This window comes from Crassostrea angulata, chromosome 5 (genome assembly GCF_025612915.1).
Source record: "Crassostrea angulata isolate pt1a10 chromosome 5, ASM2561291v2, whole genome shotgun sequence".
NCBI classification, from domain to species: Eukaryota; Metazoa; Mollusca; class Bivalvia; order Ostreida; family Ostreidae; genus Magallana; species Magallana angulata.
The window spans coordinates 51285503-51302458 of NC_069115.1; the positions used below are offsets into that span (position 1 = coordinate 51285503).

Below are 16956 nucleotides of genomic sequence, written 5' to 3' on the forward strand. Positions count from 1 at the left end.
TGAACATGAGTTATTTTGTGGGCGTATTTTCAAACTCCTTCAAATCGTAGACAATGAGGTGTTTCAATTGCTAGTAGAACGTGCTGCATCAATCGCAACTTCTCGGGCCTTTCCGGCAAGCTCGGAAAAAGTGTTTTTCCGAGCTTGCCGGAAAGGCCCGAGAAGTTGCGATTGCATGCTGCATCCGACTGATTCCTCGTATTCCTAAATTGATGATACTTTCTTCCGTAAAATCTGCCTGCTTATGGATAAACTGCTTCGTTTGAGTGGAATGCACGACATTCCAATATTTTTAACTAACTTTAAAGAAAGGTATATCATTATTCAGATGATTGTCGTTTTTAGAGAGAATGGAGACTTGGAGTCTTGCAAGAGCAGTTCCTGGGAAGCACAGAAGGAGGCCACATCAACACCCTCAGGCATTCCATGGGTCTTGATGTCTAACGATCCAATCGATGTGATAAATAAAAGTTGATTGTGAACACTCCATCCATTACGATAAGACAATCCGGAACTCTTATAATGGAAGCCCTGAGTCACTTGATACACAAAAAACGGCCACAGTTTGGCTTCCTGGATGATAGAGCAAAAGTGGCGTTATTGATATCTGGCGTAAAGAGCTCTAGTGCTCAACGATGGGAATTGACACTAAGGAACATGCAAAAATTGATATTAACCTTATTCGAACGAGAGAGGAAAATAAGTCATTAACAATCATCAATGTTAAAATCAAAATTTATTCAAAACACTTATTTACATATAACATGAAAGATAAAATGATAAATCATATAATATAATTATGTAATGACAAAATAACACAAAATGATAACGCTATGATAAACCTTTAAATACATAACGAGATATACAGTGTACGTATATATAATCTTATTAAAACAATAAAATATGATGTGATAATAGCAATACACAGCAGTCTCCACGCTATTTCCGTAAATAGTGCCACATGGCTATAGGCTTTCTAGGCGAGGAAATCATTTGATTCCAGTGCGTTAGTTCTGTACCGGAAGTGTTAGCACCTACAATCACGTGGCCCAAAGATGGCGTTTTCCCGTCCATGATATGTTCCGCCACAGTTATTCTTAATTGTACGGTCTGAAAAAACCCGATACTTTCAATTTAGAGATATGCACTTACATCATTTTAAGTAAACACGGTTTAGGTGTATGCACAGCATTTTCGTCTTGAGCGACCACCCTTTTCAGTATGATTAGTCACAAAAGACACAATCTTTAATGCAAGGTTGTTATTATAAACCCAATAAGTGAGTAAGTTATAGCATAAATCATTTTTGAGATTTTTGTTATTACTTGCAAAATGAATGCTAAATAGTAAAACACTTAATTAATACCAATAAGATGAAATTAGGCAACTTATTATAAGACTGTGGTCCTTACAGACAAAGTGGATGAAGGTACTGAGAAAATCATGGCTTCATTGAAGATAGGATTCCTCTCCCCTCGTTTGATCGTCGTTTTCTTCTTGCTCACTTTTCTATTATTCTGCATCAAATAAACTTTAACAAAAGGATCTGAAAAAGAAGATACATGTATCATGTTAATACAAGTAAATTGAAATACATGGATACAGCCAACTTGACGGTTTTTGCCATTATACCAAGGTTACATGTAAATTGAAAGCGAAAGAACGTACACAGATATATAACGCCTTGTTATCTCTGTTCTATGTTCAAAGCAAAAGCGTATAATAAAACAAACCACATCCTTACCCCCGGAATCTCGGGCTGGGTCCGCCCATTTGAGATTTCTGGCTTTGACTATTACGATCGTTAACCGCTCAGCTGTGGGGAGATAACTCAGCGAAAACATGATATCACCATATTCCGTTGGTTTCTGTAAAGACAGAAGCAGAATTAAACCAACATCTTTAATTAGTACGAGATATAATTATCAAATAATTCTTTGTTCCTCTTACTCATTGAGTTGGTACCAGATCCCAGTGAAATAACGCATTAGGTCCGTAAAATATTCAAGCATAATTTTTCTGGACAAACTATAATTAATTTTTTTGCCAATTATCACACCTTAATACTAGTATACGTTCATCATATTCTTACGATGTTTTGTGCAAGCTAAGTTGTTGAAAGTTTCGTGTTCATTTCTCGAATATGCAATATATAGCATATTGCATGAAATGGACGTGTTCGAAAAATTCAAGAAGAAAAACTCCAATATATTGGTCTCACCTCGTCAATATCTCTCAGGTTTAGCCACATTTTTATGGGCATGCGCAGATCGATATCTCCTAAGCGTATTTCGGATTCTCCTATGACTTTATGTCGAGCGTATTTGTCCACGGAGAACACTTGGAACTGAATTACTCTATTCGGAACATCATCTGGATCAATCCCAAAGAGAAATCTCTCCTTGAAAACTGGATCAACTGTTCCTTTCTGAACCTAGAAAATTTGAAAAGGATGTCATGGTATTCGATCAATTTAACGAGGCCGGGTCTAATTTGTTCGGACCTAGATTTTTTAATGAAATTTTTTACATGAGTTTCTACTGATATAATTATTATCTTAAGATAAAAAAATAAGACATTTACCACACCGTTTGTTTAAGGGGTCATCTCAAAGTTTGTTAATTTTTAACATAGGACCCTATGGGATTTTGCTTGAAAGGTATCAATTTTGCACATTTTTTACCTTTTTTTTTAAACTTCTGCCCTAGGGATTTCCTTTTCTGTTCTACGTATTAAAGTTATTGCTTAAAGGCATCAAATGGTCAAATAAAAAAAAAAAAATTACCTCCTGGTTTGTTCCTGGGGTCTTATCAAAGTTGTTTTTTGTATGCCCAATTTCCCAGTTTGCCAGATAATGGCTATTTTTTATTTGTCAAAGACGGAAATGGTGATCTTTATTGTATTATTACATGTAAAACATTCAGACACATTTAAGTAATAAATAAATATGAAACATCACATAATAAGTTAATTAATATACAATACATGGTTACTGTCTTGAAATATATGAATTAAGCTATATTTAGGCGGGTTAAGAAAACGTGACAGAGGGCTAGGCTTGCTAAACCCTCTTCACGTTCTCGACCCGAGCCCAAATATAGCTTATACTTCGAGACATTTATGTTTATTCCACAATATAATATCAATTTTACGCATCAAACGAGCTATTTTCAACAAATTTTGCTAAATATCTGCAGTTGAAACTATCACGCCATGGCGTCAACAAAGCAAAAAGATGACGTCACAATACAAATGAAACGCTGCGCGAAAGCGTGCGTACTCGTTCTGTACTCGGCCTCGTTAAAATTGAATCTTCTCATCTCGGAATCAAATTGTTTTTAGATAAACGCCTTTCTTGAGTGATATGAAATTTTACTGGATTTTAACAAGGAATATCACAGGGATAATGAACTATTCCAAAAAAAAGTTGCAAAATATTCTAGATTCTAAATTGAATTACTCTGACAATCCGCTCATAAAAAGACCGAAAAACTAATGCGACTTGACACACGGCAACGCTCACCTTCGACGATTGTGGAACTCAAATCAAATTTCCATTTTCAGTTAACGACAATCAGATCAATACAGCAAGTTCTGCGAACACTGATGCAGTGTATCAAGTCTTATTTAACTATTATGGGCAATTATGATCCATATACAGCATGGCCTTACACTTTTTGTTGGCGTTAATTGATTTATTGCAACACGTTTTATGTCCAATCGAGCATATTTCTATGCACAAAGATGTAATTGTCTTTACAAATTTTGCATACGTACTTTATAATCTTTACCATATAAAATAATCTTGAAAACTTCAAAATTACAGAAAATGATTTAATTTGAACGGATTTCAATGGAGTTTATCATGTTTGAATAAAATGTCACAGCCTCCTCTAAGACCATTAGCTGAGAATAGCCTAAAGTCAACATTTTAGATTCATTCCATTTTTAAAATGCTATTGAAAAATTTAAGCGAAATTCTATAGTTGATTTATATGCATGAATATCAATAAAATGGATAACATTTTTTTTTTAAATCGTATATGAATACATGTGTTTTTAGCCTGTTATTCATTTTTTGCTTACGGTTTTGGGGCCAGGTCTTACGTAAATAATAAAAAGTAATTTATGTTATTTAACAGCTAGATTTTTGTTGTTGCAGTATTTTGTGTAATATCATCAGATAAGACACTAAAGAAAACCATATATAATGTGAGGTAAGACATTCTATTTTACCTTTGTTTGAAATTTGGCGTCTGACTTTGGTTGAAGAATTCCCCGGATGTAAGTGTCCAGTGTACCCGAGTACTGATTGGGTGATAAATCACGTGCCTGAATTATGCTAATTATCAACTCTGAAACTTCTCTAAAATGAAAAAAAAAAAATACATCGCGTATAATTTTTCATGCATACCATAATATAAACATGCATAGTTTTTATATATTATTAAAGCATAGTATGTTATTGAACACAAAGACATAACTTCATTAACAGAAACTGACAGATTTTTTACGGCAGATTGGCTTAGTTTTGATAGCTACACTGAGGCCAAGTATGATAGTGAAGCCGATTGGTAGAGAGAATCCCCTTCCGTTTTGCATTTTGACACATATGGTCATTTACTTCATGTATCCGAATTGAGATCTTTGTAATATTGAAGCTTTGTAAGTGTATTAGAGTGAACATATACAACAAACTAAACCCCAGCAAATTGATGTTGATTATAAGCATGTATTTTTTCACAATCTACCAGAATTATGAAATGAGATAATATCATAAAAGGCTTTGTTTCATGATACATGCAATTTCGAAACAAGTACGCAGTAACTAGTATAGCATACCCTTTGAGTCAAAATAAATATTAGTTTATATATAAATCTTGGAATTACAAATGAAACGTTACATAATTTGAAAATACCCGCGAAAATAAATCACCGCGAATAGAGATAAATGACTTAACAAAATCCACATCCGCTTAGATAGAATCTGTAATGTACGTGATGCTGACAGTGAATGATCGATGCCACAGAGCAACGATCTGATTAAGTTTTACCCAATGCTTGAGTCGGCTTCATTCAGTAAAATTGGTTATTTTAATCTGGAATGCTAAACCCATACGGCATCGCTGTGTTTAGATTACAGGTGGGGGATTCTATAACGTTTCGAGGGTGACAGGGAGCAGTAATCGATGGGGTGTATAAAAGAAGCGGTCTCCACAGGAACAAGAGAAACATCGGCCACGGTGCATGCAAACAAAAAAACCATGTCTGAAACATTAGCTCTGCGACACAGTGACAGGAAGTATCGATTTTGTTTTTCCGCTGTATTGGTGAACTTCCGGTCTTGTTCGTTGTCAAATTGAAGAAAAACACGGTCTGCGTCTGCGTGACGCCCTGTCATTCATTTACAGAAGCGCTGAGTCGGTTTTATTGAATGCTCTCACGTAATTCGTAGCAATGTATGTATGCATGAATCGTTGCGAAGATTTTTTGGAATTTAGCAGAGAAATCTGAGCATTAGCACTAAAAATTATTTTGGAAAGGAAAATTATCGCATAAAATCTAGAATGAATTTCTTATCAAATATTAGCAAGTTATTTTATAGCAATGCATGGTATAAAATAACTTTTCTACATAATTTTAAAAAGAATGGTTGACACAAACTGGGACACGTTTGGTTATTTTAAAATCATTATCAGCATCAAATGCAATTGTTTTTATTGAATACCTGTCGTATTCCAAGGCGAATTCTAGTTGTCCTATTTTAGGCATATCCGGTTGCATTTCCAAAACGGATGAATCAGACGCTACGCTGTCACATGACTCAGCTCGGCGAATCGCTGGTGGCATTTCAGCCTCGGACGCTAAAAATAGAAACAATTTGAAATTTGTCTGACAATAAGCAATAAAACAGGAACGAGAGCAATAATTTCAAGGTTTTATGCGGCATTATTTGTTCTTCTGGTTTAGTTAATGAAGCACGTCTCCGATAATTAAGTTTACTCCAAACAAATTTTGAAAAAATACAAAAAGAACACTGAGATTTGAACATCAATCATACATATAAAGAACTGTATCAAGAGAATCAAAATATCTAAAATGTTAAATGTCTTTTATATCAACATAATCAATACTTGATTTTAGCATCATAATTGCAATTTTCATTGCATGCATAGTAATAATCCTATTTTTACCAACGGATGCATTCCCCACAGAGATGGGACTGCTTCGAGCACTATCCGGAACCGGTGATTCCGCTGGTCTGTATCCCGGATCGTTCACATTATCATACTGTACGTACTTCCCACTAGAGTCCAGCACAAAATCAGACGATTCGGAATTGACCTGTTTTACAATTATAAAAAAATAATTAGCTGAAATTGTTCAAACATAATACAACTGATCTTCATTAATACGGCATATAACTTGATTAAGCTGAAAATAAAAAACGAATTATTAATTGTATTTACGAACCGTACATAGCTAATCTCCAATGTCTTCACGGTAATTTTTTTTAAACTGAAAAATACAGCAAATTCCGCGAATAAAAAGGTCCAAGGGATAAACGATTTCGATTCATTATGAACATAATTTGTTACTTTAGTATATCCATACGTTTACAAATAAATACATCATTTTAGACCAAGGAGAATGAAATTCGTTGTAAGCATGAATTCGTTAAATACTGTTTTCTTTGAAACCGCGTTTTACTAATATGGTTAGCGTCAAAACTTGATGAAAATAGTCTCAGAAAATTACAGTCGGGAATAAATGATCTTGCAAACATCAACCGAGATCCTAGTGCTATTGTTTAACCAAGAAGATTCGAACCAGAACATTTAATACCTAAAACAACTTTCCAATACTTGTACTCGTATGAATATACATGTAAATTTATCAAGTAAGCGATTAATGGAATCGAACATATTTACGTAATTTACGCTGTTATTATGGAATCGAACATATTTACGTAATTTTACGCTGTTATTATGAAATTGAACATATTTACGTAATTTTACGCTGTTATTGCAATGTATTGGTAACACAGAAAAGTCTCGGTTGTAAATTAGAAAATGAAACACCATGAACCTACAACTGTTGAAATTTAACCTTGTTTCAAACGTTGCAATGTTAAAAAGATAAAAACGATAATTCCCCCAAAACAACCCACGATGGTGGACCTCTGCACGTACCTAAAAGTTAAAACCCTAACGGTTCCGGCTGTTCCCGTACAGTAGCCATGATATAACAGTAGGTGTGAATGAATCGTGGAACTTCATAGATAACAAATTCAATAAACTTGACAGGAATGAAGTATTTGACTACTTATACTCATCTGCCAGACGATTCCAGCAGACGATAGTGACGTACCATGTAGCCATTGTACTGTTCATGCTGGGTCAGACCCGCTTTCTCCTCAGATGAGGCGAAGCAAGATGTCAGGTGATAGATGCCGTATACACGAATCAGCGCTGCGACAACGATCGTTACTATGACGACGATTACTATCACAACCAAAGCTATGGCAACATCACTCATAGTCTCTTCCAAGTCTCGTCAACGAGAACCTGCAAAAGAAGAAAACGTGAAGTTTGTTATCTCATACCAGACTTGGGGTAATGCTAAATGTAATGGTAATGCATTGCAATGCATTACATGTTTTCAAAGTAATGCTAGTAATGTGTAATGCCACAAAATTAGCATTACAAGTAATGGTAATGTAATTCATTACTTTCCAAAATCTAGTGTAATGCTGGCATTACATGGCATTACTTTGCATTACATTGCTCATTTATGCATGTTCACTTTAAAAAACGTGATGAATAAATGAATAGTTGAATTTGACTAAATTTATTTTTTTAAGAAGAAAGAAATAATTCTTGAGATAAAAATGTTTTAATTGTATTATTAAAAAAGATTTTTAAAAATTCATTTTTGAATTGTTAATATTACTAAATATAACAGCACAATTTCATTATAACATTTTTAAGAGTGTTGTTATTAAGAGTTTTTAATCATTCAAACAATTTACTCCTATTAGTTTGCACTTCAATATGAAATGTGTCAACAACACACTATGCCCCCAGGATAATCTAAGTATCAAAACAATCTATTGTTATAAGAAGTGCTAAACACCCCAATCCCCTTCCCTTCGCTATGTCCCAATAGAATAGGAGACAGACATGCACCTTTAAAAGCAAAATGAATGCACTGTCCATCCATGATGAAAATCAATATCACTTCCAATATTATTACCCATTAAAAAAAAATAATTTTACTTACTTATACTTTCTCTTTCTCTCTTTCTTGTATATTAAGTACACTGTACATTAGTTTAGACTGATAGAAAATACAAGATTCATATCCTAAGATAAAGATTGTCAAACAGTACTTTTCAGTCCAACCTATGGGAAGCTTCGACTGCTCCTGTAAAACATTTATTTAGTATAGCTGGGAAGATTTTCAAACTAACAGGATGCAGTTAAAAGATGAACCCTTTTGAAACTTTGATCATGAAGTGCAACATCAATCTTATGTCTTAAAGTGTCCTCAGTAGAAAGAAATACGATTCAAATACAGTATCTTAAGAAATATAACTGGGAAAACCATCTGTTTATGAATTAATACAATTAAGTGTCCAAAATTATAAAGATTTGTGTAATCTGGGAAAATAAATATCTCTATTAAGCTTTTTATAACCGCAACATTATTCCGTAAATTAAATTGTTTTTTGTTATGCATGTAATTCTGTGTCTCTATTTCGTATCCTACATTGTATCATGCCAAATGTCTATAAATATAATTTTACTTATGTAATATGTTGTTCATAATGCCACAAGATGATTATATGTATTGAGCAAATAAAGAATGACTCTTGTATAGTCATTGAATTTGAACCTGATACTGAGCATGAACCTGTAGATATGTTAAAGAGTGTTTTATATTTGAAACATTTGCAAAAACTCTTTATGAGCTTTACTTTTTAAAAACAAAGTAATGGTAATGGTAATGCATTACTTTACTCATGTAATGGTAATGTAATGCATTACTTCAAGAAAATCAAGTAATGGTAATGGTAATTTAATGCCCAAATTCATGAAGTAATGGTAATGTAATGCATTACTTTACAATGTAATTCGCCCCAAGCCTGTCTCATACAGTGTTTTTGCTATAGAAAAAAATTAATTGAGGGGCTTGGATTAAAGTGTGAGAGAAGTAAAATAAGGGTATAAAAACCGCATTTCATGTTTTGTGTAGGGCCTTGTAAGGCCACCGAGTTCTTAATTAAAATAGGTTCACTCCCAACTTTTCACCATATTGCTATATATAACTAAATCCTCTTTAGTGGAAGCGTCCGATTTGTTTGTTCTCTTCTGATCCAAGAGATGAGAATAAACGAACAGGACCCATTGCTGACAGAGATTAAATACTTAGTTACTGTTGCTACTGATTCAGTATCAGTTGCGATTGCTTCCGGGCAACAATTCATCATGGCTATCATCTCAGATCAAATAAAGCAAGGAGTAATATCCCCTTTATCCGTTGCTTCACGAGTAAACACTGCAAACCTTACACACTCATCCTATGAAAATGACATTCTTATTTGTTTTATTATCTTTTATAACAAGCGAGATTAAACTCGTTTTTCCGGCGCTATTGTTAAATCCATCCATTAATACAGGAAGCAGGCAGAGGATAGGTGTAAGGTGTATCAGTGGAACAGCACTGCAAAAAACTGTTTTCTGTTTGTAAACATGAAACTTGTCTCTGTTCAAATTGTAATACATACAGGGAAAGTTACTCGCCAAATTAAAAAAATAATTAATAGTATTCGAAATTAGAATTATTATCTGATTTCTAGTCATGTCTGATCCTTATACTAGAAAGTACATACATGTACATTAACTAGAGAGTCTGTACGCTGTAGGTCCCTAATCAAGTAAAGGCTCAAGGATCCAATCCACTGCTTACGTTTATGTAACAAAAAATGAAATAATTCAGATAAATACTGACAGCATCAAAACCTCTCACAACCATAAGCAACGTTCACTGATATATGGCATCATTCCTTACGGAAATAGTATCTTGTACAGAAATAAGTACTAATGAAATGTAATCAGAGCATGTTCGCATTTTTACATGTAATTATCAAAGTTTTTCTCATATCTCATACACACCTCTTTCTTTAATCAAATAAAAATCAGCCGCAGAAATTAAGAAATATGATATCTGGGATTGTCTTTCTACTCATTAATTCCAAGAAATAACCAAAACCAGAAGAAGGCTTTGATGCAATGATATCAGCAATGCGTTTGAAGACCTATAGAACTTTGAGCAAAATCTGCCATTGAAGATTCTCCTACCCTCTCTGTTGGGGTTTCTCGGTTGGCATTTGATATCCGCCGCATCAGCTGAGAAATCTTCTCTGTCATTTACTGTCGCCGTTTTAGTATCTCGTTCCCACTGAAACAGCTTTAGTTTTATCACATTGATTTTCCTTTCTCTCTGAAGGGCGACCATTCCCAGCACATAGAAACGTTTCCTTTCACGACCAAGGACGCTATTATAAACACCAAGAGAGAGGAACCTCTTCTTTGGAGACTAGTACTACGTGTATTTCGTGAGAAACTGTAGAGGTACTACATCCTAGCTAATTCGGAACGTTTCTAACATCAAAGCGTTTAGTTGTTAAAGTAGAAGCACGTAATGTCATATTTCAATGGCGTTGACATCATAAATCGTCATTAAGTGGAGATGATTATCAGGTGTTGAAGAGACTGACCGAGTGTCTTGCTGATTACAGAGTGTGCACGTGGGCTGACAGCCTACAGTCATCTTTATAAGGAGTTTTATAACCAATTCAGTTTTGTCCTTACTAGCAATTTTTAAGTCACAATTAATTACAATCATTTTTACATTCTACCATGTATATGGCTGGGATTCATTTTGTTAGTCATCCTCGTCTTCCGTCTATTACGAATACCACTATGTTATGGAACGTCAGGCATTTTCTTAATTCCGCAATAAATTGATTGAAGAAAAATATTCAACAAATGTTAACACTATATAAATTTGGGAACCTTATGACTACCATTGACATTGATTTATCAATAAAAATCGTCCATATTTGTTCAAAAAATAATTATTAGCTCCATTTAATTCTCTTTACTCTTCCTAACTTGACCTGCATTTGTACATTTGTTAAGATTTTGTACCTCATGTACCATTGATATGGTTTTAGAGAAATAAACATTTATTCATTCAATCCTTCTGCGTTTATCATACCCTGACTTTCCTTTTGACCTTGACTTTACTATTAATGTTCTGCGTTTCAATGAAGCTGTTTAAGATACTTTGATTGTAATGGCTCATATTCTTCTTACTTTACTCTCTGACATTGACTTAACATTCCTCGTTTTGCGCTTAGCCCAGTTTCAAAGAATTTTTTTAAGCGACAGTTTTTATAACGAAGTTTTATTTAAAACTAATTGTTTAAAGGTACATAACAAATACGAACAGAAATTCAACTTGGTCGTAATATGTTGATCTTCCCCTTAAGAGTAAGTTTGACGTTAACTTTACTATTATACAGTTGAACTTCGATATCTCGAACACTGTTATCTCGAGTGAAGTGATTTGTAAGTCCAAACCACTTATTTTTAACGTATTTTATCCTCTATATTTCGAATAAACGGATATCTAGAAGTTTTTTAAATAGTTTCATCTAGTTCGAGATAACGACGTTTGACTGTATATCTTATATATGTTTCGAACAGCAGTTGAAGAGTAAGGGATTCTAAACTGTTCCGGGTGAGCGTTGTCAACTAATCACAATTTGTAAGTCTGATACCAACTACTTTGTGTAGTACTTTTAGGAAGTAAGAATCATGGGATTGCAATGTATTTCATATTACTGTGCGTGGTTGTATATCAAACCTTTTTTCAACACGATTGGAGAGATTGATACTCACACATGGCGTTATATCTTCATGCAGCAATTCTTGCTGATATTCCCTTTTAACAGGATTAAACAAAGTTAATTGAACAAGTATCCGTGGATCAAGTATCATAACTATCAAGTTCATGTTTGTCAGTACATTCAAGGAGTGATCAGTGACGACATCAAATGTTTATTCCTTGTCTAATACATGTACGTTGGTAGTTATGCTTTTGAAAAAGGCTATTTTCGTGAAATAACAGAGTTTACAGGTTGATAGGTTAGTGATTTTCTAAACACGCTTACCCTGAACAAAAATTTCCCTCATATTTAACTTATCAAACATCAATTCAATAAAAAATTTTAAAAAAAATCAATACCAAATATTAAATATACATGGGGACAAAAATTCGTTTGGAAGTAGAAATGATGGAATCCATGAACTTTGATCTATGGCGACATTCAAATATTCCATATCTACTTATAATGGCGTGCTTTGCAGTCAGTATGTACACACAGATGTAAAGGTCCCGTAATGAACTCCTGTACTATGTAGGGTTGCACTCCTCCCTAACCTTTAAATATTGACAATCAGGCGCGTAGTTGCACATACGCAAGTATGTACATATCATCTTTTTTTAAACAAAACAAACCATGCACCCCGAAAAACAAGAGAGAGAGAAAGAGAGAGAGAGAGAGAGAGAGAGAGAGAGAATGAATATGAATATTTATTAGGAGAAAGAATTTACCATCCAGCAGTGATAATTTAGTAGAATCAACATATTTCCAACAAATACCAAAACAACATATAATGTATCTATTTTCCTGTGGAGATTGGATGTCTTCAGCACTGCTCGCGTGACGGACGATAAACAAGCCAATTGAAAATAACTATGGTAAGTCTCGACACAAGAGGAAGACATGGCTATTTGTCAGAAAACTAATCTATATTGTATTAAATCATAGCGAGCCTAGATTCATTTAAGAAAGAAACATGGATCTTCTACATGCAGATGGCTATGGCATTCAAATTTGGCGTGCGAAAACAAATAATCTTCATGGGTCTGAGAGGTTATCCAGGGTCTGTCGGAAGACTTCAAGTGCTCTCTCTCTCTCTCTCTCTCTCTCTCTCTCTCTCTCTCTCTCTTTCTCTCTGATCTCTTAAAATAAATAGATCTGAAGGTTCAAGTGTTTTCTTTTATACAATTTAATATTCTCATTTCTTTTCGCTTTAAATTGATCGCAAGCCAGTGCTTCTCTTAAGCTAATGCATGCTGGGATAGAAGAAAAGCGCCATACTTTTAAGTCTGACAGTTTCGTGATATAAAATCTTAATTATGTTTCCGAACTACAGGTAACAATTAATGTCAAGTGACAGTTGGAAGAATTAACTGACTGTCTAGCTATCGATCGAGGGAGCTCTTGTTGAAATGTTACCCATCCTACGCGCAATTCGCGCTGTCACGTGATCACTAGGATTCCGTTTAGTATTGAGAATCTGACAGCATTTCCACCCACTCATCAAACAGCTCCCAACAATAGCTAGGACAAGGCAAACAAACAGAAGGCACGTTTTTGTGCAGTCAAAATTTGATGCGACACTTTTACTAAATAAAAAACCGTTGAATTCAAAAACGCGGGGTAAACTGCATTTTGTATTTCATAATTCTTACATGTATACTACTATTAAGTGAGCAAACACAAATGACCCAACCACCCCAAAAATCAGTAAATACCTCCATCACCCCCTCTCCAAATAAAAAAAACAACTAAACAGTATATATAGGTCCATGGGCCACATCGCTCACCTAAGCAACAAAAGCCTTTGACCGTCTGTAGAGTGTCAAATACAAAATGCCCAAAAACATATTACGTAGAGTGTATCTTGGTTTTTTCAAATTTTTAAAGATTAAAAATTCTTCTCTACTTTTTTCAATATAAAAATTCAACCCCTTCCATAGAGGATCATCCTACCTCCGTGAATCATAATTTGTACAAACTTGAATCTACACTCTCTGAGGAGGTTCGGGATGCTCCCACACAAGTTACAGCTTTCCTGCTCAAAATGTTTTTGAGAAGAGATTTAGAGAATGCGTTAACACATTTTTTTTAGAAGAAGATTTCAAAAGAATTTTTATCTTTATAATCAGATGTTATAATTTGATTCCCCCTATTGTAGCCCACCCTACCCCTGAAGATAATGATTTGAACAAAATTGAATCTTCACTGACTGAATATACTTCCATTCTTTTTCTGACCAATTTTTTTTTTTTTTGATTTTGAAAGAAAACTTCTTCATACATGTATATTCCTAAATAAAAATTCGATCTCCTATTGTGGCCCCAGTCGATTCCCGGGGATCATGATTTGAACAAACTTAGTTCTCCACTACCTGCGAAAGATTCCACCCCGTGGTTTTGAAGAATAAGATAAAAATGTAAAAAGTTTACAACGACGACAAATGACAAAGGACAAATTTTGATCAGAAAGGCTAACTTGCGCCTTTGGCTCAGGTAAGCTAAAATAATAATAATAACGAATAATTGAATGATTGAATGGGTTAATATCAAAGAAAAGAAATAAAGTATTTATCTTACATGTATAACATTTAAAATCGTTAACATATGAGAATTACTGACCACTTGCAAATATTCTACATGCAAGCTCGTCAAAAGATGTACACTTAGGAGAATATGATACTCTGTCGAGTCAAATACAGTAAGTGACAAAATGCTGGTACACATATAATTGGCATCAATTTTCAAAGGTCCTCGTTTGAGTAACGCCCAACGTAATATTATACCAATACTTTTTTGACATGAAGTATTTGTGACTAAAACTTATTTTCGTTCAAATGACGAATGTTTGGCACGCAATAAAGCAGATGCTTCCAAACGGCTAGTCGCGTTCTTCAAAAACTACTGAGATAAAAAAAATGAGATTGAAAATGCGATGATCAATAAAGTATCAAAACCCGCAAATATAATCAATATCTATTAATTATATCAATTTAAAGGTTCATTATTTGCAAGACCGTTCATACTGCATTATTGAACTACAAATTGCAAGCCAAAAATATCTACGCCAACGCTATGATCAAATCTCAAGGGAGATGACTATGAATAATCGGGACACCAATGATGCACTTCAATGCCTTAGATCTTATATGAGGCATGTTGGGTTTGGTTGTAAAAATTGTGATAAAAACGAAGAGATATTTTCACTGTTTTGGTTCTAAAACGCAGAAATAAAAGAGTCTATATTAGAATGAACGAACAATTTAGATAAAAAAAACACCAATCAAGTAATCAAAGAAAACAAATCCAGATAAGAACTCTTGCATCTCAACCCCTCAATCCAAATACAAAAACTCTAAATATTTAATGCATGGACTTTTTGTTTTGCTAGTGGTACAATAATAAAACACCTTTTGATTACAATCAAAAAGTCCATGGATTTTATAACGAGAAATCAGCCCAGCAAATATATGCATCTAACTTCAAATAACCGAACCACAATCATTTCCAAAGTTCATTTGATTATTCAGCTCGATACGAAATACGACAATTAGTGGCAATTAGGGGGATTTAGTTTAAATGGAGGGGAATATTTGCCTCAAAGCCCGATCTAAGGACACAGCTCACAAAGTTGCCTTGATATTGCTATCGTCCCCAGTCACTTTTTTTCTCAGACTTATTTCAGAAAACAGGGTCTCTCAAGGGAATCTGAAGTACATATGGCAATGCATAGTCAAAAATTTGAAATGCACTATATAATGTGCCCGATGTTCGTTATTTTCCATTATCAATATCGATTATAAATCCAGATATGTATGTATGATAAGATGGACAGCGTTCTTGTGGGGAAGGTTTCATCTGGAAAAGACCAATAACATCTTGGATTCACCCTCCAAAAATAAGATAAACGTATTGATTATTCGATTAACACGTTTACATTGTGCTATAACTCTCTTATTTAGATTTCCTTACATATAGATTATGAATAGTTTCAACGGCCAAATGTACATACGACTCCACGGCCGGGAGAAACTTGAGCCAATTACTATATAGAAATGCATCTGATGCAGGAATAGGCTCAGACAAAGTGTGTACACAGGACAAACGATTTGTACGCTGTAGATCTTTAATTATTCATATCTTGAGTACTGCGTAACTACTTCAGGAAACAAACAAAGATCGATTTATTGGTGAAAAAAAAAACGAATGCAAAATTAATCACGTTGTTCAAACTGTTAAAGGTTAACTTAACCTTCAAAGACCAATTAGGTCGCCACAATGTATTTTATTTTACTATTATCATTCAGAGCAGATCTCTGATTATTATTCATAGCCAAGCGGTGATGTATATTATTCTATTCAAAGATTTAGATATCAATACATCGGATTGAGAGAGAGAGAGAGAGAGAGAGAGAGAGAGAGAGAGAGCCATCATTTTCTCTAACATTACTTGCTGTCCCAGGCTTGTCTTAGAAACTCAATGTTGAACATGATCAAATTAAAGCAATACAAAAATACTATCGCTATGCACGCGATTTTTCTTAATAAACATTAAAATGAGCATCACCCGAATCATCAAAACATTTTAAAGTAAGCATCAGAAACAGGTGTCTGAGACTCACCTTTTCGCACACCTGAGAAGAGATGTCTTTGCATCCACCCCTGCTTTCCCTAGCCTGTGTAGGATGTGGAACACGCAGTGACGCTTTTGACGGAATTTTTTACACTGCTGAGGTAACTTCATTAAGCTGGAATCGCGGAATTGTATCGATCGATGAGCCAATCCGGACTCCATGTTGTAAAATCAATGCATGGTGTCAACAGGCGGGCGGATCAAGATATGAGATGACAAATGGTCGGGAACTATATTGATAATAATTAGATCACCGTATTCTTTAAACGGCTCATTCTAAAAATATAATGACTGCATTTGTGTTCGGGTGTCCAAGTTTTGGCAATGCACTCGATTATCGGTGACCGCTGCGAAATGAGTACGATTCC

General features: G+C 34.4%; 1 protein-coding gene across 3 annotated transcripts; it reads right to left on the bottom strand.

Annotated features, from left to right (window-relative positions):
- Positions 1-719: 719 nt before the first annotated feature.
- On the bottom strand, positions 720-16734 carry LOC128186331 (synaptotagmin-12-like). Of its 3 annotated transcripts, none has more exons than XM_052856130.1 (9): positions 16578-16734; positions 7372-7568; positions 6195-6345; positions 5729-5864; positions 4237-4366; positions 2222-2434; positions 1745-1868; positions 1413-1546; positions 720-1110 (listed from the first exon to the last, which is right to left on the bottom strand). In XM_052856130.1, exons 2-9 carry the CDS (start codon positions 7537-7539, stop codon positions 940-942), a joined length of 1227 nt encoding a protein of 408 aa, XP_052712090.1. In that variant the 5' UTR covers positions 7540-7568; positions 16578-16734; the 3' UTR covers positions 720-939. The 3 variants fall into 3 exon arrangements, with proteins under 3 accessions (XP_052712090.1, XP_052712091.1, XP_052712092.1); XM_052856131.1 differs by having other exon boundaries at positions 16590-16707; XM_052856132.1 differs by lacking the exon at positions 16578-16734 and adding an exon at positions 9896-9968.
- Between the last annotated feature and the right edge of the window lie 222 nt (positions 16735-16956).